The sequence below is a fragment of the Marmota monax genome, unplaced genomic scaffold (genome assembly GCF_021218885.2).
Source record: "Marmota monax isolate L192 unplaced genomic scaffold, Marmota_monax_Labrador192_F-V1.1 WCK01_AAM20220418_F8-fsc00086, whole genome shotgun sequence".
Lineage (NCBI taxonomy): Eukaryota > Metazoa > Chordata > Mammalia > Rodentia > Sciuridae > Marmota > Marmota monax.
Genome location: NW_026693086.1, coordinates 1,179,257 through 1,202,873, shown reverse-complemented (window position 1 = coordinate 1,202,873; position 23,617 = coordinate 1,179,257). Strand labels below are relative to the sequence as shown.

The 23,617-nt window shown below is 51.0% G+C and overlaps 1 protein-coding gene across 3 annotated transcripts in view; it reads right to left on the bottom strand.

Moving 5' to 3' along the window:
- Scnn1b (sodium channel epithelial 1 subunit beta) overlaps positions 1-23,617 on the bottom strand; it is a 43,952-nt gene that overhangs the window by 4,588 nt on the left and 15,747 nt on the right. For 2 of the 3 annotated variants that reach the window (XM_046454583.2, XM_046454582.2), the window contains exons 2-8: positions 12,487-12,597; positions 12,061-12,379; positions 9,787-10,066; positions 8,219-8,409; positions 3,818-3,921; positions 1,992-2,155; positions 1,571-1,678 (exon numbers count right to left, since the gene is read on the bottom strand). In XM_046454583.2, coding sequence (XP_046310539.1) covers positions 1,571-1,678; positions 1,992-2,155; positions 3,818-3,921; positions 8,219-8,409; positions 9,787-10,066; positions 12,061-12,379; positions 12,487-12,553 — 1,233 coding nt within the window. In that variant the 5' untranslated portion in view covers positions 12,554-12,597. The remainder of the gene's footprint in view (positions 1-1,570; positions 1,679-1,991; positions 2,156-3,817; positions 3,922-8,218; positions 8,410-9,786; positions 10,067-12,060; positions 12,380-12,486; positions 12,598-23,617) is intronic. The other variant, XM_046454581.2, reaches the window with a different exon arrangement.

The window sequence follows — 23,617 nt, the reverse complement described above, 5'->3', positions numbered from 1 at the left end:
GCCTGAGCACCTTCCTCCTGGGGGAAGAGCCAGGGAGAGCCGGAGAAGGACCTCTGATCGCCCAGAACAGGAAGAGAATGGGCAGCTGCTCTGCAGAGTGTCCCCTGGTGGGGAGCGAGAAGAGGGCACACGGCGCACCCTGCCCTGGGGCTGGATGTGGTGAGTCTCCACTCACTGGGCCCCAGCACGCCGTGGGGTGTTCAGGTCATTCTGACCTGGCTTCAGCCCACTCAGGGACCGACCATGTGTCCTAGGGCAAGTGATTAACCTCAGCCTCGGTTTACTCACGGGGAAACAGGGTGACAGTCACCCCTGCCTCCCGGGGTCCAGAGGATTCCGCATAGCATCAGGCCCTTAGTCAGCGGCTGTCCACTGTCCTGATTGCCATCTCCCGTGGACTCTTGGCTCCAACCCTGCTCCTCTGTGCCCTCCTCTCCTGCTCCCCCAGGTCACTGTGTGGCCTTCCTCTCTTCCTGAGGGGCTTGTGGGGTCCCTGCAGGCAGGGGGTGGGACTGACAGCAGAGTCAATGGCATGGCCAGGAGGACCTGGAGCCTGGCCCAGAGGAGGCCATGGGGTCAGGCTGGGCGCCCTGACTCCGGTGAGAGTCTTGGAGGAGCTGGTTTCCCAGGAACGAGGCCTCCAGGGCTGGGGCCTCCTCCTCCATTTTCCCACTTCCCCTTGCTGCCTGCCTGTCTGTCCAGCCTGTCTGTCCAGCCCTTCAGAGACTCAGAAGATTCCCAGAGCTGCCCACAGCAGACCAAAGGAGGCCCAGCCAGCCAGCTTGAGTGTGCAGTGAGACAGCTGGGCAAGTGGGCAGTGGCGGGGGGTCGATTTCCTAAGGGAAAACACTAAATGTGGGTTTCCCAGACTTGGAGGCAGGCACAGGGCTGCCCCTTGTTGGACTCCATTTCTTTTCTGTCAACACAGACAGGGACGGAGGTGGAGACCAGGTCAAGAAAGAAACCTCCAGCTGCAGCGAGGGAGGCTGAGGGCAGATATAAAGAGGGACGTCCCAGGTAAACGGATGAGGTGTTCAGATTGGGGTCTGTAAATCCAAATGTCCCCATTCCGCCATCTTGAAACGGGAATAATAGTTTCTACATCCTAGGGTGGTTGTGAGGATTAAATGAGGTAAAGCATGTGAACTACTTGCAACAGCGCCTGCCTCACACGTGATAAGCCAACTCATTAACATATTACTAAAGGCTATTAGTACTCTACTTTTGCCTGGGAGGCTTGAAGGGATCAGATGATGATATGATGCATGCAAATCACACAGTTGAGAGCTCGGTAATGATCCTAATTGTTTTTTTTTTCCCCTCTTGGGAGACCCCAGAGCAAGATCCTTTCTAATCTTGGGTTCCCAAGGGCACATCTGCCCAACTGGGGACTTGCAGATAGCCCGCCCTGGGCCCTGGTGAGAACCCAGGAACTGTGCCTGTGGCTACCTACAAAAATCCAGCCCAGCCAGCCTTGCCGGGCCCTCTCTCAGAGACCTGAGGCCTGCGGTCGGGAGACGTGGACAGGGACAGGGGCCCCAAGGTCCAGGGTCCTGCGCAACCTGCCCACCTGGATGGAGTAGGTCGTATTGTAGTCGCTGTAGAGATTTTGGACCGCGACGTCGGAGCCGTTCACAGTGCACGGGCTGTAGGGCTCGCCCATGCGCTGCAGCTTGTCCTGGGGCAAGAGAGGTTGCTCAAGAGGACCCCTGATCACCCCTGAAGGCCCCCTCTGTACGTCCCGCCCAACAAACTCGGGGGATGCTGAATGGGGCAGGGGAGCTGTAGTACCCGCAGGCGCCAGAGGGGGCGCCAGAGGGCTCAGCCTTCGCCAGAGCGGGGCTCGCTGCAGGGTTCCCCCAGGGTCCGGGGGCCTGGGAGGCAGGGCCAGGGCTGGGGCCCCGGATCCCCTCCTCTGGGCCAGGTTGGCCCTGAGCAGGTGGGCTTCCACCCTCAGCCGCCCTCGGGCTGCGCTTGCGCTCCAGCTGTACCACCAGCACGCCGATGGAGGTCTCTGTCCCCGTCATGGCATAGATGCCCTCCTCTCGGATAAAGGGGTACGTCCTCTGCTCGTGAAGCAGCAGCCGGGCCCCGGCCGTGGATGCGAGGAAGGGGACATAGTCCTCCTGGCCTATGTCCAGCACCAACTTCAGACCTGTGGGGAAGTTGGGGTGAGGGGATGCCCACCAGCCCCTTGTCCAAGCCCCCTGCGGCAAGGGGTGCCCCAGGGCCTGCCGAGGAGCCGGCAAAATCCAGACCCCAGATCGCCCATCGTCCCCTCCTAGGGCTGTTCCTGGCCTCTGCCCCCATAATCTTTTCTGCACGACAGGTAGATCTTGGAGACACAGCACCACCCACCCAGCCACCCCACCCTGTGCCCTCTCACCCAGGTCCTCATTCTCCCCATTCAGGGCCTCTGAGCTCCCAGCTCCTTCCTGCTCTGGAGGCTGCCGGCCTCACCCTTCACCTGAACCTCCTGCTCTTGCTTCAGATCAAAGCCCCGTGTCTCTTCCTGCAGAAGTGACTGTCCACACCAGGTCTCAGGGGCTTCCCTAGCTCTGAAACTCTCCTTCCAGGCATCGCTCGTGTGATTCTGTCTTCCTTCCCCACCGGCCCTTCTTGGGGAATCAGACCCAACCTCTGTGCCCCTTAGTCCTGGGCTAGGTGGGCACTGGAGCGAGTCCCAGGGCTTAGGACAAAAAGGGCTGGCATGGCCTGAGCCCGGCCCCATGCTCAGAGCAGTGTGAAGTGCTTTAGGGACCCGATGCTGTTGGATGCTCCTGGGAGGCCCAGGAGATGGGCACTGTCATTATTCCCACTTAGAAGAGCAAACAAGGCACAGAGAGGTGAAGGGACCGGTCCCAGATCACTCATGAAGGAGGCGGGGCTGCTGGGTCCTCACCCAGGCTGCTGGCTCCTTGTTGTGATGCTCTGCCCCATGAAGCAAGGGGTCCCTGGAGGGCAGTGCTTTAAGGAACGGGGTCACTGACCCCCTCTTGGCTAATAGCCCTGATGGTCACTGAATGATGACCTGCTTCTTGGTGGTAGGGGGGAGGTCACAGTCTGGGCGGTGGGAGAAGGATTGGCTCCCACCTGGGTCCAGCTCACAAGCCTGAAAACCACAGCCTGCCAGCCTTGCCCTGGGGGACAGGCCACTGCGTTGGCCCCAGGGAAAAGGCGCCTAGGGTCAGCCATTCTGTCCTTCCTTGCTTCCTTTAGTCCTCCGCGCCCTGTCTCTGGGGTTCTCTAAGCAGTGGGTAGGAGAGGCCAAGTGCATGCCCTGGACTAATGGGTGGTCTCGGGGAAGCTGTCCAAAGGCTTCTCAAGAGTCAGTCCCCTGCGCACGTGCAGCATTTTCTGCTTCCCAGGCCTGGCCAAGCAGTTCACCGCAGGGTGACAGAGTGACTCACAAGGTGACCTCTCTGTGCGGTGCTACCAAGAGCCTCTTCTCCCAATGAAGAGATCCTGAGCTCAGGATCACCCAGGGAGTGAGGGGTGGAGCTGGGATTCTACCCGGCCTGGAGCTTGACCTTGAAGCTGCACCACGTCCCCAGCCTCACCTTGCCGGGCTGCAAAACGGGACACCAGCCCCTCCCCCAGGGTCAGCGTGGGGAGGGGAGGGGCTGAGAAGGCGCCTGGCCCCGCCTCTCCAGCCCCCAGGCAAACAGCAGGCGCTCCATTATGGCCACGCCTCTCTGCGCTAGCCCAGGTCTAACCCTGAGCTCCGGGGCCAACCACAGGGGGCCCTTCCAGCCCTGCGGGGCAGAGGGCTTAGAGCCTCCTGGATCTGGCCTCTGGATCCAGAACCAGGACTCACCAAATTCACTCCCGGGGTTGGCAGAGGGGAGCGCCTTCTCCGTCATGCCCCAGTTGAAGATGTAGCAGTTGCCGTAGTAGGGGTAGAAGATGGCCGTGAAGTTCCTGAGAGAAGAGCCACCGGCTGGGGGAGGCACCGGCAGAGCCTCCCCAGCCTGCAGAGGGGATCCCACCACCACGGCCCGCCCTCCCTGCGTTGCTCAGAGAGGCTCAGAAAGGGAGAGATGAGCAACAGGCCATTCTGTCCATCCCCCTGCAGAAACCAGAGAGAGGCAACTCCCAGGATCCCTTGGGAAAGAGGGAGGAAGGGAGTCTCAGGAATTGGGGGACAGGCTCCCTGGTTTAGCCATGAGTTATGAAAAAGAACTTTCTTAGACGTTTGCATCTGGTCTCTTTAGACACCTCCAAAAAGACGTGTCCACATCCTAACCCCCGGAGCCTCTGGATGAGACCTTACTTGGAGAAAGGGTCTTTGCAGATATAACCCAAAATCTTGAGAGGACGTTATCTGAGGGGATTCAGGTTGGCCCTAGAGGAGAATCTCTGATACAGAGAAGCCCACCATAAATGCTTTAAAAATACTTAAATACTTTAAAAAAACGTTGGTTTTTATATTGTTCTTTTATATTTATTCAAAACAAATATAAGCTGGGGTGCAGCTTGGCACATCTGTGATCCCAGCAACTAGGGAGGCTGAGGCATGAGGATGGCAAGTTTGAGGCCAGCCTCAGCAATTTAGTGAGATCCTGTCTCAAAACAAACAAACAAAAAAAAAGGTGGGGGGATAAGTACAGGAAATCATGTTAAAAATTAACCGCTGTGCAGAACTGTCTATTAAGCCTTATATTCTGCAACACTTATTGAGCAACTTCCCACGGGCCAGGCCCATGCTGAATGTTTCTGCACACACAATCTCACTTCATCCTCAAAATAACCTCATAAAGTCAAGGGCTATTTTCACTGATTTTCCCGATAAGGAAGCCATTTCCTGATTCTTTCATCTCAGCCTCTGGGTCAGCAGAATGAGGTGGGTCCAGCCCAGGCCGCTGAGAAATCAGATCTGGGAACTGTCCTGGGCTGGCTCTGCCATGTCTGACAGAGCTGAGCTGCTTTCTCTGCCTCTGAGAGGAAGAAACCACATTTTTTCACTCAACAAACATTGACTGAGGTGGGTCCCGGGCTAAGGCAGTGAGGAGAACTGGATAGGGCTGGCCTGAGAAGCGCCTCCCACCCAGACCCCCGCCAAAGCCTCTGTGTGGTGTCCCCACCGCCCGCCTTGCTGCCTGCCAACAGTCAGGGCCCCTTGTGGACAACTGTCAATCAGACAAGCCACGCCCCTGCTCAGCCTTCCCTCGCTGCTCTGGGAGTAAGATGCACACTCCAGCCTTGGGTTTCTACACTCCTCCACCAGATGTTCCCAACCCCAGCCCCTTTGCACCTGCTCTTCCTCATGGTTCAAATCCCACCTGCTCTGAGAACTCCCATGGCCCCTCCCTAATGCCAAGTGACAGAGGTGGACCATCAGTTCCTAGAAGCTCAGCTCTGACAGATCATAACCCACCTCCCCGCCTCCCTCATCCCCGCCTCTTGATTTCCCCGATGGAAGGCACCCGAGTGTGACATCATCTTGCTCACTTGTCATCTGCCTCCCTTCTGCTTGGGCTGTGAGCCCAGTTTGGACGTGTGACCTTGTATCTGAAGTTGGGCAGCTCAAGGTCAAGAGCCGGGTCCTGAAGCTGTCTGACCTGGAACTCTGTCCGTTAGCAGCCGGTGAGCTCGGGGACTTCAATGCTCTGTGTCTCACTTTCCATGTCTCTTACTATGTCCCCAGGATAGTGGCAGCAGCCACCCTGTGGGACTGAGGTGTTAGACGCCTAACAACGTGTGTGTGTGTGTGTGTGTGTGTGTGTGTGGCTGTTACAGCTGACATCGCTGTGCCCGGGGCCTGACACAGGACACAGACACCTAGTAAATATTTGTTGAATAAACTGTGATGTGTGATAAGGGCATCGCGGAGATAAGTGCGGAGGAGGGACACCCAATTCCCCGTGGGGAGAGGGGACTGACAGACGCAGCCAGTGGAGGTGGCAAGGCCTAGGGACAGGGAGGGGACAGGGCCGTCAGGCAGGGGCACCGCTTGGGCAAAGCCTGGGGGGAAGGAAAAGCTATGGGTGGCCCCTGGACACAGGGTGGGATCCGGGCTGTGGCCACAGGGGAGAGGACGACAGGACAAACCAGCCAACGCCAGGCGGCTGACCCCGCCCCGGCCACCGGACACAGCGTTCCCAAGGAGCTGCTGTGGGCAGATGCAGCCTGGAGGAGAGGCCGCCCCTGGGGTGCGGCCAGGTCCTTCCTGCCCCGGCCTCGTGGTGGGTTTTCTCCTCGGTGCCAACTATTTGCTTGTTGATCATGCTCTTGGCCCTGAGAGGCTGCTCCCAGCACCGGTCCCCTCTGGTTCCAGAGCTTTCCCTCCAAAACCCTCTCTTGGGACAGGAACCTAGTGTGCAGAGGGACACCAGCAGGTCTCCAGAAGAGGCAGGGAGAGACCGTGTGCAGGCGTTGCCTGAAGTTCCAGCTCCTAGGGAGGCTGAGGCAGGAGGATCGCCAGAGCCCAGGAGCTCCAGGTTAACCTGGGAAACACAGCCAGACACCCCCCCGCCCCCCGAAAAAAAAATCCCAAAACTAGGAAATGGACCATCTCAGCCGGAAGCAGTATAACAACGGGGGTACTGTGTGGTTGGAAGTCAGCTGATCCCTGAAGCAATAAAAAAAATTTTAAAGGTGTATCAATGCCCAGATCCTATGTTCTAAATACCATGCTCAAATAAAAGGACACAGGGGTCCTTGGAGAAATGGCTCAGGCACCTTGTGACGTCAGAAGGTAAGGAAGTGCCGAAAATAATTTTTTTTTTTTGGAAGATTGGGATATATCAAAGGATGCAGGAGGTAACTGGAGGCGCTCTCAGTGGCCAAAGCTGAAAGAATGTAAGCAAAAATAAATAATGACGTGTGGAACCAGAGCCTAAATATGTAGGCAGGCGTTCATTTTGGTATAATTAAATGTTTGAATGAATAAATAGAGAAGAAAAAATATAAATCTCTCTTTTTATACAGGAGATTGAACCCAGGGGTGCTTTACCAGTGAGCTACGTCCCTCGTCCTTTTCATTTTTATTTTTTTAATTTTGAGACTGGGCCTCACTAAGTTGCTGAGGCTGGCCTTGAACTTGTGATCCTCCTGCCTCAGCCTCCCGAGTAGCTGGGATCACAGGCATCCACCGTGGGGCCTGGCAGAAATCAATCTTTCTTAGAGGAAAAATTCCAGATCATATCTATGCGTCTCTCCAGGAGAGGTGGAGCTCGATTCTCTCTGTCCCTGTCCACCTGTCCTCGTCCCCAGAGTGTAGGCTGGACTTCGTGATGCCCTGCCAGAGTGCCCAGGGAGGGGAACGTGGTTCCTCTCCTGTGGAAGCTGGTGTGACCCCAGAGCTGAGGGTGCTCATCCTGGGCGACGCACAGAGAAGCAAACTGCCCAGAACAGGTTTCCCCACCCCGACGGCTGCTCAGGGTCCAACTGTGGCTTGACTACCCCTAAGACCACGGTACTATGCCCCAGAGAGAGAGAGGTCGGGTCACAGTGAGGGCGGAGGGTCACGCCGTTGGAGCCCAGCGTTGGCAAAGGCAGAAGGACATGCTCCCGGGCCACCTTCGAGGGCCGAGTGGGGAAGGCCCGGGTCCGGTCAGCTCTGGAGAGAGACAACCCAGAGACAGGTTGGGGGAAATTTCTGGGCCAGGCTGGCTGGGGGGTGCCTTTCACGCAGAGGGCTGACCGGGAGGGAAGAGAACGGATTTTCCTTTCCAACGAGTAGCAGAGTGACGTGGGGTGGGCCTGGCCCTGGGCTTCCCGCTCTGCCACTGCCCAGCTGTGTGACCTCAGAGAGGTTACTTAAACTCTCTGGGCCTCAGTTTCATCCTCTATAAAGTGGAGGATGGGGAAATAACAGGGCGTTTCTCAGGGGCTTCTAGACATAGGGTTAAAGCAGTTTTATACTGTGAAGCGCTTACAGTAGAGCATAAGAGGGCCCCATAGATGCCAATGATTTGAAGTCCTTGTCACACACGGGTTTAGCAATAGTCGTGACTTGTTGGAATCTGGCCTGCAGCCTGCTAGCCAAGTGGTAGCCTGCAAGGCGGCCTGCGGCCCCTGGTTTATTCCACCTGGGGGTCCCCCAGCAAGTTCCCCCGAGGCCGGCCTCCCTGCCTCCAGCCCCTGCCATGGGTGAGGCTCAGCCTGTGACGGTGAGGCTGAGCCTGGCACCTTGGCCCAGGCACCACCTAACCCCCTGCAGCCCTAACCCAAGCACCCCCAGAGCAGGGGACAGCGGGGTGGCTGGGCGGCTCACCGGTGGCTGCAGGGCTCCGTCCCGAACAGGCAGGCCAGGATCATCCGCTGGGCCGAGTAGCCCATGGCCACCAGCTCCTGGCGCGGCACCTGCGAGAAGATGTTGGTGGCCTGCAGCACGTACCACTCGGTCACGGCCTGGGTGGCGCTGGTGAAGTTCCAGAAGGCGCACGCGGTCCCGTTGAGGCTGCACTGTGGGGGCCGAGGGGGTCCCGTGGGTGTGGGGGCTGCTGACCGGGCTCCGTCTCTGCGGGTCCCCAGCCACTGCCCCCAAGGGACCCAGCAGGGCGAGGGTGACCCTGTGGTGCTCCCTGCTCACACCCTGCGCTCAGGGGCCCCAGCCCCACAGCCCCACGGCAGGTCACGAGGACCTCCATGCGTGGTCACATGCACACACAGGGCCACCGGGTCCCCCACCCAGGGCCACACAGTGCCACGTCACAACGGTGTGTCCTCTCGTCCGCCACCAACCTCAGACACCTGGATCCACCCGAGCCGGACCCCATTCACACTCGTGTGACCTCACACCCACGAGCCCCTGAGCAAGTGCCCACGGGCGCGCACACTCACACGGTTCCCTGGAGGCTGCATGGGCCTCGGGGAGGCTCGGACTGGGGAGTCTGCCCTGGGGTTTGTCAGACGGAGCCACGGACCTCGCTGGGCCCGTCCAACCCAGGTCACCACAGAGGTGCAGGGTGGCCGTCCCCTGGAACTTAGCCAGCCGTGGGGCCTCTGTGGGCCCTCGCCGGGGACCTGCCTTCTGGAACCAGGTCCGAGGGGGGACTTGGCCTCCCAGTCACAGCCCTGCGGACCCGGCCAGTCCTGGGCAGCGTCCTCAGTGCCACCCCGAGGCTCCTGCCTCTGCCTGGGGACGCGGTGGCTTCCTCAACCCTTGCCCTGTCCAGACTGTATGGGACCCTCCTTTAGGGTTCCATTCCACGTGAGCCCCAAGTCTGTGGAGGGGTGTTACGTTATTTGTTACTATTATTGTCATTTAGTACCAGGGGTTGAGCCCAGGGGCACTTAGCCACATCCCCAGCCTTTTAAATTCAGGTTTATTTGAGGCAGGGTCTTGCTAAGTTGCCGAGGCTTTGAACTGCGATCCTCCTGCCTCAGCCTCCCCAGCTGCGGGGATTACAGGCACGCGCCTGGCTAGGCGTGAGTATCATCCTCCTCATCCTGGAGAAGCGGAGGCCCAGAGAGGTCACGGAAGGCATAACGGCAGCACAGCCTTTCCTCACCCCCAACACACGCGCGTGCACACAAACACACACACGCACACACACTGCTGCCCCTGAGAGCTGTGCAGCCCCCGGGGGTGGGCTGGCTTTTCAGATGAGAACCCAGGCGCCGGCAGCCTGGGAACTGCACCTCCGGGCAACAGGGCCCTGGGCAGAGCCGACAGAGCTCCTGGCCCCAGGCCCTTTGCTGGCTTGTGTGGAGACGTGGGGGTGGGCGAGGGAGGCAGTGGCCCCAGCCTGGTCTCCATCCAGGTGGCTTTCCCCAGCAAGAGCCAAGTCATCAAGGAGAAGAGGAGCCCGTGCTCCCAGTGCGCCGGGGACCACTTACTAGTCTCATGGCCACTTTGCACTCCTGGGCGCTACACGTCCTTCCCGGGGCTGGGCTGCCGCTTGCTGAGCCATTGGTGTTGTTACTCCCAAGGAGGTCGAGGACCACGGGGTGGCGGAGGTCCCGCTCATCGATAAGGACCAGGGGCGTGTGGTTCCAGATGGTCAAGTTCAGGGTGCTGCTGGCGTTGGCCCGGCCTGGCTCGGGGGCCACGATCCTCTCCAGCACGGCCTCCATCAGCTCGTCCAGGTCCTTCAGCAGGTGCTTGACTTTGGAATACCTGGACGGGGAGAGGCCCCGTCGGGTGGGCAAGGGTGCTGAGCAGGGGGACCGGAATCTGGGATCCTCCTGCCCCCCGGCGCAACGCCACCAGGTCAAGAAGGATGTCCTGCCCGAGCGTCCTTCTCTCCACCCACCCACGTGCCTTCCCACAGCCCACTCATTCATTCATTCACTGAGTCTTTAATGAACACCTACTATGTGCCAGGTACTGGTCCCAAAGGGACCGCTTCTCTTTCCCTGTGAAACTCACAGCTAGGCACCAGCATCATCAGTTTGGGGTCACTGATCGCTGGCCACGTGCCAGATGCCAGGTGCTTTCTGTTTTGCCGCATTCTATCATCGTCCCTGCGCAGGGACAAGGGCACCGAGGCTCTGGGACGTGCCGTGATTGATTTCTCACCCCACGGCCAGGCAGCAGAGCCGAGATGGGAACCCGGGGTCGGTGGGCTCCCGTGGGCCAGGGGTTCTGCTCGGAGGGGACAGAGAGGTAGGAGGGGGACAGGGCTGTGACTCGGAGGGTCCTGTTCCTCTAGCAGTGGTGACCAAGGTGCAGAGGGTGGAGGGCCGCGGGGCTGGCTTTAGGACTTTCCTCCGCTCCTGGGGCCTCCCGTGGTGGACGCGGTGCCAGAAATAGCGGGGGGCGTCCTCCCCAGGCCCCATGGAGAGGGGAGGGCCCTGCACCCTGGTCACCCGCATCCATTCACATAGGACCTCGTCATCAGGGTCCCCAGGGCCCTGGGCACCAGCTCTGGCTGGAGGCATCCTGTAGCAGGGTCATCAAGCCCTGGACAAGGTCCACTGTCCTGAGAGAGGGCGCATGGGCCTCAGGCCCCACCGACACCGTGTCTCCCCATCATTCGACCACTGGGCTGCGTCCAGGGTACTCAGGAGGGGGAAGGTGGTGGCATCGCTGTGGCCGACATGTCCACAGCTGCTGTGGAGATTGGTGGTCACTGTGCGGGCTCTGGGTTCAAATCCTGGCTTCTCCCTTAATATCTGCTTGACCCTTGACCAGTAGTAACCTCTCCAAACACCTGTTCTCTGATTGACAGAATGAGGGTATAAACATGTGTAGCTCCGGGAGTTACTGGGGGGCTCAGGAAGTCCATGCAGCAGTGCCCAGATGGAGTGTCCGTGGCTGCCATGATTCTTAAGGGTTCTCCTGAGCAGCTCTAAGGACCCACCCTAGTGGGTGAAGCCCTGTTCGGATGGGACCTCTGACAACTGGAAATGTAATCAGGAGGTGGGAATCCTCTTCTGGGACTTTCTTTGGGATGAGAACATCCTCCATGGCTCTGCCACGTTGGCCCTCCTTTCTATTTCTTGAACACCTGCCTGCCCCAGGGCCCTTGCATATGCACCATGTCAGCCACTTGGGGCACTGTCTCACTTCCTCTTCACTTTTCTGTGACCAGCTGCCTGTCCTCAACCCTGATGAGGTCGATTCTCCCTGCAGGTCCCCTTCAGCAGCCTTGTTGTCAAATAGGGAAGGGGCAATATGTCAGAGCGGTTAAAAAGTGGAATCAGATCAGCCCTGGGTTCTCATCTCACAGTTGCCCACTGTGCATCTCTGGGCAAATTCATGCACCTCTCTGAACCTCCATCTCCTCACCTGCAGATTGGAGCTCGTACATACATAGCGCCTGCCTCTGGGGAAGTGGTGTGGGTCACAATGAGACCAATTCCCCCAAGGACACTGGGCACCATGCCTAGCATACCCCAAGCACTCCCTGGGGAGTTTAAAGTGTCTCCGTCACAATCATAACCAATCCCATCTTGAAACCCGTTGGAGCCCGTCTGCTCTGGTAGGTGGAGAGAGGTGAGGGCTTGATCTGGTCTCTGCCGCCTTCCCAGCGCCCAGAACAGTGCTGGCTCCTCGCGGCTGCCCGGGAAGCCCAGATGCACTGGGCAGACAGACAGACACCGGAGGCGGGAAGCCCGGGAGCGAGGGAAGGGGAAGAGGACGGAGGGGACGCTCCAGGGCCCACCTACTGGAAGGGGCTGGCGTTGCAGAGGGTGACGGCCGGGAAGTCCATGGTCTTGAAGCCCAGGGAGAGGGCCACGCTGACCTCCCAGCCCAGGTAGGTCCTGATGAAGACGCCCCACTGCCAGCACACCAGGCAGGCGAAGAGCAGCGTGAGCAGCAGCCACAGGGCCTTCTTCTTGGGGCCCTCGCAGATGATGCGCTTGGGCCCGTGCGTGTTGGTGTTGTTGCAGTACCACACCAGCAGCTCCTTGTAGCTGTAGCCCGGGCCCTTCTGCAGCCGGTGCAGTCCCTTGAGCAGGTACTTCTTCACGTGCATGGTGGCCCCTGCGGAGACACGGGGGCCGTGGGACACTGCCCTTCCTGCCGTCCTTCCTGCCCTCCATCCCTCCAACCGTCTCACCAAAAAAAAAAAAAAAGCACTTATTGAGCACCTGCTGTATACCAGCCACTAATTGCTCGATGATGAGCAAAACGGAGGTTTCTTGCCGCCGTGGGCATGCACACGCTACTGGACAGGCTACTTCTCAGCTCCTCGGGTGTTCCTTGTGCAAAACAGGGATAGTAATCACGTCAAATTCTATTATTATTATTATTATTATTATTAATTATTATTATTATTATTCTTATTCTTTTGCAGTACTGGGGATTGGATCCAGGACCTCATTCATGCTAGTCAAGTGCACTACCCCTGAGCCGCACCCCCGGCCCCATCCTATCTCATTTAGAGAATCCACCGAGAGGGTGAAATTGGAAGTCGCAGACAAAGTGCCAGCCATCCAGGGGACCCGGCAAAGACCGAGGACTCCACGTGCTCGCTGCCCTGCCCAGTGGCTGGCTGAGGCCAGGATGATGTCAGTGAACCAACTGCATCCAATGGCCAACTTCAGATGGTGACAGGCAGCCTTGGGGCCCTGTCCCCTGAGACCCCAGAGGCAGGAGAGGGCGGCGGTTGGTTAAGCACCAGGTGACGGCATCTGGCTTTGAACCTCTGCTCGGCCGCTCTCTGGCCCTTTGAGCCGATCACCTTCTTGGCAGTCAGTTCCCGGGGCTGTGAAGTCACCGTGACCCTCAACTTCCACCCGACAGGCTGCTGGGAGGCAAGAGCCACCGCGTGGACACCGCCTGGCCGGCCAGTGTCCTGGCCAGGAGGGGGAGGGGCTGCCCAGGTGACGGTCCCTGGGGAAGGGGCCCGGAGCCAGGGCGCGGGCTGGGGGCAGGACGGTGCTGCACGGGCCTCCCTGGCCACACTGGGGACTTGAGATTTGTTGAGGGAGGACTGGGACTTCGGGGGTGTGGGGGGTGAGGTCATCGGGGTTTGGGAAGAACATTCCAGCAGCTTCGCGGATACTGATTGGAATGGGGTGAGGCCGGCTGCCCAGCGTTAGGTGGCCGCTGTGGGTGAGGGAGGAATGCTCCCTGAGACTCCCAACGGCGAGAGGTGACAGGAAGACTGGTGTCACAGGGCCTGGTGGGGGTGGCTTCCCAGGAAACACAATTCCTTCCTGCTCTGTCCCCAGCCTGGAAGCAGGACACTCGAGATGGATTCCCACAGACAACTGAATTCTACCTTCAATGCAGATCAGAGGCCACCGCCTCCAGGGAGCTCTCTGGAGTTCACATGGGAGTGACCCTCACCCCTCCTCAGAAAGCCACTCCAGGCTGGGGACACCATGGCAGGCAGTGTGGCACCTGCTGGCCCAGCATCCTCTCCCCTTTGCTCTGATGTTGCAGGGGGACCCTCCTCCCCCGAGTCTTCCTTGGTGTGACTTGCCGGATGGTTCTCCACTCTAGCTCTGGGGGATGCTCCCGTGATCATTGTTAATATGGACCACCGGGATTTAGTTCCATCACTAAGTTAAAGAAAAAGTCAAGGAAGAGACCTCAACTTTTTTTAGCCAAGACTTCTAAGCCTCCCTGAGAATAAAACCAACACAGGAAAGCAGAGCCACAGAAGAGATTCCTGACAACACCATCTGGATATCTGGATCCAGCCATGCCTGAAAGCAACTTATTCCTGGGATATGGAAACCAATACATTTTCTCTGTGTTCTTATGTCGGCTGATCCAATCTGGGCATCTGTCATTTGCAGTCATTAGAATGTTAACAAAAAAAAGAAATTCACCTGGTTTTACTCTGTTCTTTAGTTATTTGTGCCCATGGCTCCCCCCCCCCCCCATAAGATCACAAACTCACTGAGGACAGCAGTTTTGCATCTTCAACAATGTCCAGCATGGCGCCTGGCAATCCATCAAATAGCTAAATAGATAAAGTCAGGTAACCGTATCCAAACAGGGATTTTTAAACACCCACACATGTTCAGTGCTGGTCTAATTTGGGGACATGGCAACATCTCTGCCCTTTCTTTCCTTGTGGAATGAGATGGGAGTGTTACAGGCTTCCTCTCCAACTCCATGCCTCTGTCCTCTGATGGAAATCCAGCTCCAAGTGCCTCCCCTGGCCATCATGGCTAGAAGATGAACGTTCAGACGCTCCCGCCCCTGCATCTGCTCAGCAGGTCCACTTCCTGCCCTGACATCATAAAATAATAATAATAATAATAATAATAATAATAATAATAATAATAATAATAATTGTCATAGCAACAACTACAAGAGCTACACTGAAGTACTACTCACCACCACACAGGCAACAGGCAAGAGGCTCGGGTCATTTCGTCCTTACACATTATTTTCAACAACTATAAATGGGCACGTGTGGAAAGAACAGGGCTTTGCCAGTCTCATGTAGACAAAAAGCCCGTTTGGTTCCAGCGAGTAGTTTGTGGGAGAGGTAACAAAGGACCTCTCTAAAAAATCCCAACCTTTTCTATTCTCATTTAATAATTCTGACACTTTAAAGGTGACCTTGTTCTTCTGGCTTGTAGATCTGGACTTTTGCTTTAGGTTCAAAATAAAGTAACAAAACCAAGCCCCCCCCCCAAAAAAAAAGTGTATGTGGGGGGTGTGGGGGGCAGATTTAAAGAAATATATTAAGTAAACCATAGTATTACCTGTAGCCAAAGTAGTGACCACGGAAGGTAAATAACTGTTAAATGTTAAACGCAGGCTGAACTTTAACTAGTGTGGTCCCTTGGGTCTTTAGCCAAGTGAAAAAAAGAAATCAACAAACACTACAAACAGCCTCAGATTTCACCTCCAGGTGATAAGGTCTGTGTTTGGAGTGTATACACAGTTGAGTTCAAGGGTTTCAATCAGTTTACAGTTTCAACCAACCCAGCAAAGTGGAAATAGAGTCCCCGTGGGGACCTGGCTGATGGGCAGCCCCTGCCCAAGCCCCAGAGAGTCCCAGACGACTGTCTAGACCTTGGCCATGAACTTGTGAGAGCTTCACTGGCAACAGATTCCGATACAATGTTGCACACAGCAGGGTTTGTTTTCTTAGAAGAGACAAGGACTGCTCCCTTTGGGAAACATTGTTTTTCCTCCCTACAATTTGATAACACAGAGCCCAGAGCTTTGGCCCAAGTATAACTGTATATCTGAGCTTCTTATTTGGACAAAACCCAAAGCAATGCTATTGTAGGGTCAATTTTTATATTCCTCTTGTGCACAAGAGATTGCAACTGGATAACTCAAGACCAAAAATGTTTTATTGGTTGCTACTGTTTGCACAGTATCTATTTATTTATTTATATAATTCCCACTTTTAAATAAAAGCTTCATTAATTTGCAAAGCATATGATTTGCCCATTTAAAGTGTAAAATTTGTATGCTCATGGAGTTGTTCAACTACTGCCACACAATCAAGATTAAAATATTAAGATTTTTTTTTTTTAGTTGTAGATGGGCACAATACCTTGATTTTATTTATTTATTTTATTTTTATTTTAAAAATATTTATTACATATTTTTTTGTTATTAAGTTTTAAATGTCATGTTTTTAAAATATTTATTACATTTTTTTTAGGTGTAAATGCCTTTATTTTTATGTGGTGCTGAGGGTCTCACCCGTGCTAGGAGAGCGCTCTACCGCTGAGCCACAATCCCAGCCCTTATTTATTTATTTTTATATGGTGCTGAGGATGGAACCCAGTGTCTCACACGTGCTAGGCAAGCGCTCTGCCACTGAGCGACAACCCCAGTACCAACATTAAAACATTCTGACGGGTGCAGTGGTGCACACCTGTCATCCCAGAGGCTCAGGAGGCTGAGGCAGGAGGATCGCAAGTTCAAAGCCAGCCTCAGCAAAAGTGAGGTGCTGAGAAACTCAGTGAGACTCTGTCTCTAAATAAAACACAAAATAGGGCTGGGGATGGGGCTCCATGGTTGAATGTCCCCTGAGGTCAATCCCTGGTAACCAAAAAAAAAAAAAAAAAAATTCTTTCCTTCCCCCAAGACACTTCTCACATCTCATTTATCCACTCATCGGGTGATGGGAATTCGGGCTGCTTCTGCTCTGGGGCTATTCTGATAATACCTCCCTGGACGCTCACAGGAGAGTTTTTGTGTGGACACGTTTCTGTTTCTCTCCAGTGTTTACCTAGGGGTGGATATACCCATGGTCTGTCCTGCAATTCCATGCTGAACCTTTTGAGGAATTGCCAGTCTTTTCTGAAATGATGGTACTATTTTACAGCCATGTACCAGGCTTCCAATTCCTCCAGATCCTTGATGATGCTTTTGTTATTTTTATCTGTTTTTTTTTTTTTTTTTGAGAAAATTATTACATTCATCTTTGTGGGTGTGAACTGGTATCTGACCATAGTTTTGATGGGGCTTTTCTTGATAGCGAATGATGTTGAACATCTTTCCATGTGATTACTGTCATTCTGTCAATTGCATGGTCATATATCATCTCTGGAGAAGTGTCAATTCAGATCCTTGGCAGATTTTTAAATTGGATTTTGTGTCCTTTTGTTATTGGGTTCTAAGTGACACACACATATATATATATTCTGTATACAAGACCCTTATCAGACATAGGATTTGCAAAAATTTTCTTGCATTCTGTGTATTGTCTTATCACTTTCATGATGAAGTCCTTTGAAGCACAATGGATTTTGATGATTCTCAATTTGTCTATATTTGCCTTCTTTTTCTTTTGGTGGTCCTGGGGATCTAACCTAGGGTCCAGTGCATGCTAGGCAAGTACTTGGCCACTGAGCTACATCCTGATCCTTTTTTTTAAATTTGGAGACAGGGTCTTGATAGATTGCTATGTCCTTGTTAAGTGGGAGAAAGAGGCTGGCCTCCATCTTGTGATCCTCCTCCTTCAGCCTCCTGAGCTGCTGAGATTACATCTGTGAACCACTGTGCTCAGCTATATATTTTTTGTTGCTTGTGCTTTTGTGTCCTGCTGAGGATCTATTGCCAAGGTCATGGAGGTTTATTCCTATGTTTATTCTAACAGTTTTATAGTTCTGGCTCTTACATTTACGTCTTTGGTTCATTTGGAATTCATTTGCATGCTGTGGGACGCAGGGGCTCAACTTTATTTATTTATTTATTTATTTGCCCGTAGACACCCACTTTCCCCAGCAAGAATATTCTTGGCCCCATTTAGTTTGCACCTTTAGTTTTTTTTAATGTAAATTAAAGAAAACTTAAATAAACAGACAGATATACCATGTTCATGGATCATGAGGCTCAACATGCTAAGATGTGAATTAACCTCTATAGTCAACTCAATCCCAATCAATCTCTAGGCCCAATTACAACAGAAATCTCATAAGACCCTTTGTAGAAATCGACAAGCTGATTCTAAACCTTATACGAAAAAACAAGGGAACTAAAATAACAAAATACAAAATAAACCTACCCATATGCAAAATTTAAAAAATTTTTTGAAAAAAAATAACAATGTTGAAGGATAAATACTATCTAATATCAAGACTTACTATCATGTACAGTAATCATGACAGTGTGGTACTGGTATAGCAATACACATATTAGCTGGGTATTGTGGCCTGTGTTTATAATCCCAATAGCTTGGGAGGCTGAGGCAGGAGGATCACAAGTTTGAGGCCAGCTTCAGCAACTCAGAGAGGACCTACACAGCTTAATGGGACCCTGTCTCAAAAAAAGAGGGGAGGCTGGGGATGTGGCTTGGAGGTTAAGCAACCCTACATTCAACCCCTGGTACCAAATACACACACACACACACCAATGGAACTAAATAGGGAGTCCAGAAATAGACCTACAAAGTTGCCAAGGTAGTTCAACAGAGAGGTGATAGTCTTTCCAACAAAAGATGCTGAAATAGGTGAATGTCCACATTCAAAAAAATAATAATCTCAACTTGTACTCTACACTATGTACAAAAATTATTTGGAATGGATCAGAGACCTAAACACAGACCTGAAACTGTCAACCACACATAAGAAACTCTAGGAAAAAACCTGTGTGAACTTGGAGCAGGAGAGGGTCTTTTGGATAAGACCCTCAAATTATGCATCATCAAAGGGAAAAACTTGTAAATTGCACTTTCTTGGAATTAAAATCTTCTCTTTCAAAGATACTTAAGAAAATGAAAAAGCATGCAATGCAGCTGGTGGAAATACTTGTGATTCATGTCTGATAAAGAAATTATGAGCAGGATATATAAATAATTCTGACAAATAAATGAGAAGACAAAAGATTCTATGTGTGTGTGTGGGGGGGTAGGGGACATGGAATAGCAAGGAATGGAATCAACCTAGGTTTCCATCCATGTATAAATGGATAAAGAAAATGTGGTATCTATACACAGTGGAGTATTATTTAGACATAAAAAAAGACAGAAATCATAGCCTATTCAACAAATGGTGCTGGGAAAACTGGAAATTCATATGTAGCAAAATGAAATTAAACCTCTATCTCTCACCCTGCACAAAAATCAACTCAAAATGATTCAAAGACTTAGACACAAACAGAGACCCTGTGCCTAATAGGAGAAAAACTAGGCCCAAATGTTCATCATCATATTGGCTTAGGACCTGACTTCTTGAACAAGACTCCTAAAGCACAAGAAGTGAAATCAAGAATCAATAAATGGGTTGGATTCAAACTAAAAAGTTTTTCTCAGCAAAGGAAACAATCAATAACGTGCTGAGAGGGCCTACAGAATGGGAAAAAAATCTTTGCCACATGCACCTCAGATAGAGCACTAATCTCCAGGATATATAAAGAACTCAAAAAACTTAGCACTAAAAAAACAAAACAAAACACACAATAACCCAATTAATAAATGGGCTAAGGAACTGAACAGACACTTTACAGAAGAAAAAATACAGTTGATCCACAAACATTATGGAAAAATGTTCATCATCTCTAGCAATTAGAGAAATGCAAATCAAAACTATTCTAAGATTTCCTCTCACTCCAGTCAGAATGACAGCTATTAAGAATACAGACAACAGTAAGTGTTGGTGAGGATGTGGGTGGGGGGGGGGTGGAAGGCACTCTCATACATTGCTGGTGGGACTGCAAATTGGTGCAGCCACTATGGAAAGCGGTATGGAGATTCCTCAGAAAACTTGGAATGGATCCACCATTTGACCCAGCTATCCCTCTCCACGGTTTATACCAAAGGACTTAAAATCAACATACCACAGTGACACAGCCACATCAATGTTTATAACAGCTCAATTCACAAGAGCTAAACTATGGAACCAACCTAGATGCCCCTCAATGGATGAATGGATAAAAAAAATGTGGTACATATACACAATGGAATATTACTCAGCCTTTAAGAAGAATGAAATTATGGCATTTGCAGATAAATGGATGGAACTAGAGAATATCATGCTAAGTGAAACAAGCCAATCCCCCCAAACCAAAAACTGGATGTTTTCTCTGACAAGCAGATACTGATCCATAGTGGGGCAGGGGTATAGAGAAGAATGAAGGAAATTTGGTTTGTGTAGAGGGGAGTGGGGGGAGGGGGAGGGCTGTGGGGATGGGAAAGATGGTGGAGTGAGACGGCCATTATTACTACCCTATATACATGTATGATTACACTACTGGTGTGACTCAGCACCATGTTCAGCCAGAGGAATGAGAAGTTGTGCTCCATTTGTGTACAATGTGTCAAAATGCATCCTACTGTAAAATAAATTTTAAAAAGAAAGAAATCCTGTTATTTGTAGTATTGTGAGTGAACCTTGAGGACAATATGTTCAGTGAAATGTCAGGTATAGAAATATCATGTGTTCTCACTTATATGTGATTACCAGAGGTTAGGAAATGTGGTGGGGCAGGGAAAGGGAATGGAGAACAGATGTAATGGGTACAGGGTGCAGTTAGACAAGAGAAATAACTTTTCATGTCCTATAGCACAGTCGAGTAACTCTGGTGGACAAAAGTTAATTCAATATTTAAAGAGAGCTAGTTGAGATGACTTTGAATATTCCAACAAAAAGAAAAGACAAATGTCTTTCTTGATCTGATCATTGCACATTGTCTATGGGTTCTTAAATACCATTGTTGTACCCCATAAATATATACAATTATGTGTCCACTAATTTTTGTTTGTTTGTTACTACAGATTGAACCCAGGGGCACTTAACCACTGAGCCCCATCCCCAAATCTTTAAAAAATGTTTTATTTTGAGACAGGGTCTTGTTACATTGCTTAGGGCTTTGTTAAATTGCTGAGGCTGACCTCAAAATTGTAATCCTCCTGCCTCAGCCTCCCGAGTCACTGGGATGACAGATGTGAGTCATGGCGCCTGGCTAAAATTTTTTAATATATTAAAAATTTCACTAAGTTCATTAGTATCCTTAGTACTAATAATGATGACAACTAACATTACTAGCCCCATTTTATGACTTGAACAAAATAAAAATCATCTTCCTAGTTAATTCTTGATTGTACATGTGTAATAACAATAAATATATACACATTAAACATGGGCAAAAGACTTGAAATGACACTTTGGTAGAGAGAAGAGATGAATGGGTCTTAACACACGAGAAACTTCTCAACATCATTAGCCATCAGGAGAATGGAAATCAAAACCACATTGGATACTACTTCTCACTAGAAGACTGATCATGCTTAGCATTGGCAAATGACTGGAATCCCACTCCAAGGCTGATTGGCATGCAACAGTGCTCACACTGAGGAAAAACTCCAGAGGTCGCTTATAAAGTTAAATGTGCACTTATCATATGACCCAGCAATCCCACTGTTATTTATCCAAGAAAACTGAAAAACAAACTCACACCAAGATTTATACATATTTATATATATATACAAAGCAGTCTTATTTCTAATAGTCCCTAACTGGAAACAATCGAAATGCCCACCAGTCACATGAGTAAATAAACCAATTATGGCATTTCCATAATGGAACACTATTTAGCAGTACAAAGGAATCCACTGTGGACACACGGTATGGATGGATATCAAGAGCACTAGTCTGAACAAGAGAAAACAGACCCAAAAGACAACACAGGCTATGAGTCTGTTTGTAAGAAACCCTGGAGGAGAGCTCATCCACAGCAGCACAAAGCAGGTGAGAGATTGCCTGGGTCTTGGCGGGTTGTGAATTGACTAGAAAGTTCCCCAAAAGAGATGATGAAAATATTCTGGATCTTGAGCCGGATGGTGGTTCACTGGATGTAAACCTTTGTAAACATTCAACAGATGACATTCTTACAGGGGATGCATCTCGTGACATAGGGGTTGTGTCTTCACACACTGTTAACACTTTCATGGACATTCCAAAATGATGAGATTCTATGTTTTAAAAAATTTGATTTTTTTTTTCATTAAAAAAAAATCAGATTGGACAACTGCCCCCACGTGGTGACATTCTGCTAAATTTGAAAGGCAGCTGCCCATCCCTTGCCCCCCACAGGTAGATGGATCACATAGGTCTCTGCAGTTTCCCCACGCCCTACTGTTTTATACCCAGCCCACTATACTCATTTTTTTTTTAATGGGGTATTTTGGCTTATGTGGACATCTCACTTGGTGAGCCCTGTAAATTGTAGGTCAGGTGCTTTCATTAAAATCCCCTGTCCTTATTTTTGTAGCACAACCTCAATTATCTCAGGATGTCAGGCATATGAGTTCTGGGGAATCTAGGCTCTTATAGTTAATTGAAGGTTAACCTGAAAATGGATTTGACTCTGGGTTATTGAAAAAAAAAATCCTGTTTCTTCCTCTACTCGGGCAGCCACAGAGCATGACTGGGTTCTTTGTTCTCGGGCACCTGGCCAGGTATCAGAGCCAGAGGTGGGGTGTGTGTGCCAGGCTAGAGAAACTGTTTTTGTTTTTGAGAGATGGAGACTCTGCCCAGGCTGGTCTCCAGCGATCCTCCTGCCTCAGCCTCCCGGGTGGCTGAGACCATTGGTGTGCACCACCACGCTCACCTTGAAGGAGCTTTGAGGGACCCTCAGAATCACTCCAGAGGACTTGACCTGCCTGGTACATAATTTCTAGTTATAGATTCAAATATCATGTGCATTTCCAGGACCCAGAGTTTGGTCTCGACATAACTCTCTCAACCAAAAGGACTAGAGGCTTCTTAGGAAAATGGCTGAGACTAGGTTTGATAAAAATGCATAAAACGTACAAGATGATCCTGGGCTCCCTCATCTTATTTAGGAGAAAAGGGAAATATCAAAGATGACCGAGGTCCGTTGAAAGACCTCTTTGAAAAGGTTCTCACTGGGAAAGATGTTTTATCTTTAAAAATAAAATAAACTTTAAAAACCCTGCGATTAATTAGAACATATTAAATGCATAACAATTCTATAATTTTACAATGATGGATAGCCAAAAAATGGCACAAAGAAGTAAAACATTCATGCTATTAATAAATAAATGTCACTCATCAATGTGCCCCGTGGTGACACAGTTTACTAGCAGCTTGTGTGTTCAGTAGACTCCTTTAATTACTGCAAGGGTTTGGAAATTATAGCCCCAAACTCATTTGAAGGCCTGTTTTTGATGCTCTTGAGCTAAGAGTGGTTTTTACATTTTTTTAAAAGGTAAGGTATACGAGACATCCCAGCGGCTCAGGAGCCTCTGAGGCAGGAGGATCGAGGGTTCAAAGCCAGCCTCAGCAACTTAGCAAGGCCCTAAGCAACTCAGCGAGACCCTGTCTCTAAATAAAATATAAAAAGGGCTGGGCACGTGGCTCGGTGTTTAAGTACCCCTGGGTTCAATCCCTGCTGCCAAAAATATGAGCAAAGGGTGTGTGGTTCAAAAATCCCCAAGTGTTAACAAAACAAAACAAAAAAACTTGCCCAGGCCTGATTTACTGTGTTCTGTTTTTTTCCCATTACATAATAATTAAAAAAATTTCAAATAGGGTTTTCATATGAGTATTTGTAAGTTTGATTTTATTTCCCCCTAAGATGCCCACTACTTATATGTTTTCCCAAACATCAATCACTTGTATCTCACATTCATGATTTTTGCTAACTCCCTGGAAAACTTGTGTCATTATTTACTTGATATATAACATCACAGCGACTCACTTTTTGTGAGTGTGAGAACTTAGTAAGGTTATATCTGTGAAATAACAAGTGTGATGTGTTGAGGCACTTTTCCTAATACCTACTGAAATACCTCCTCCTCCTCTTCCTCCTCCTCCTCCTCCTCCTCTT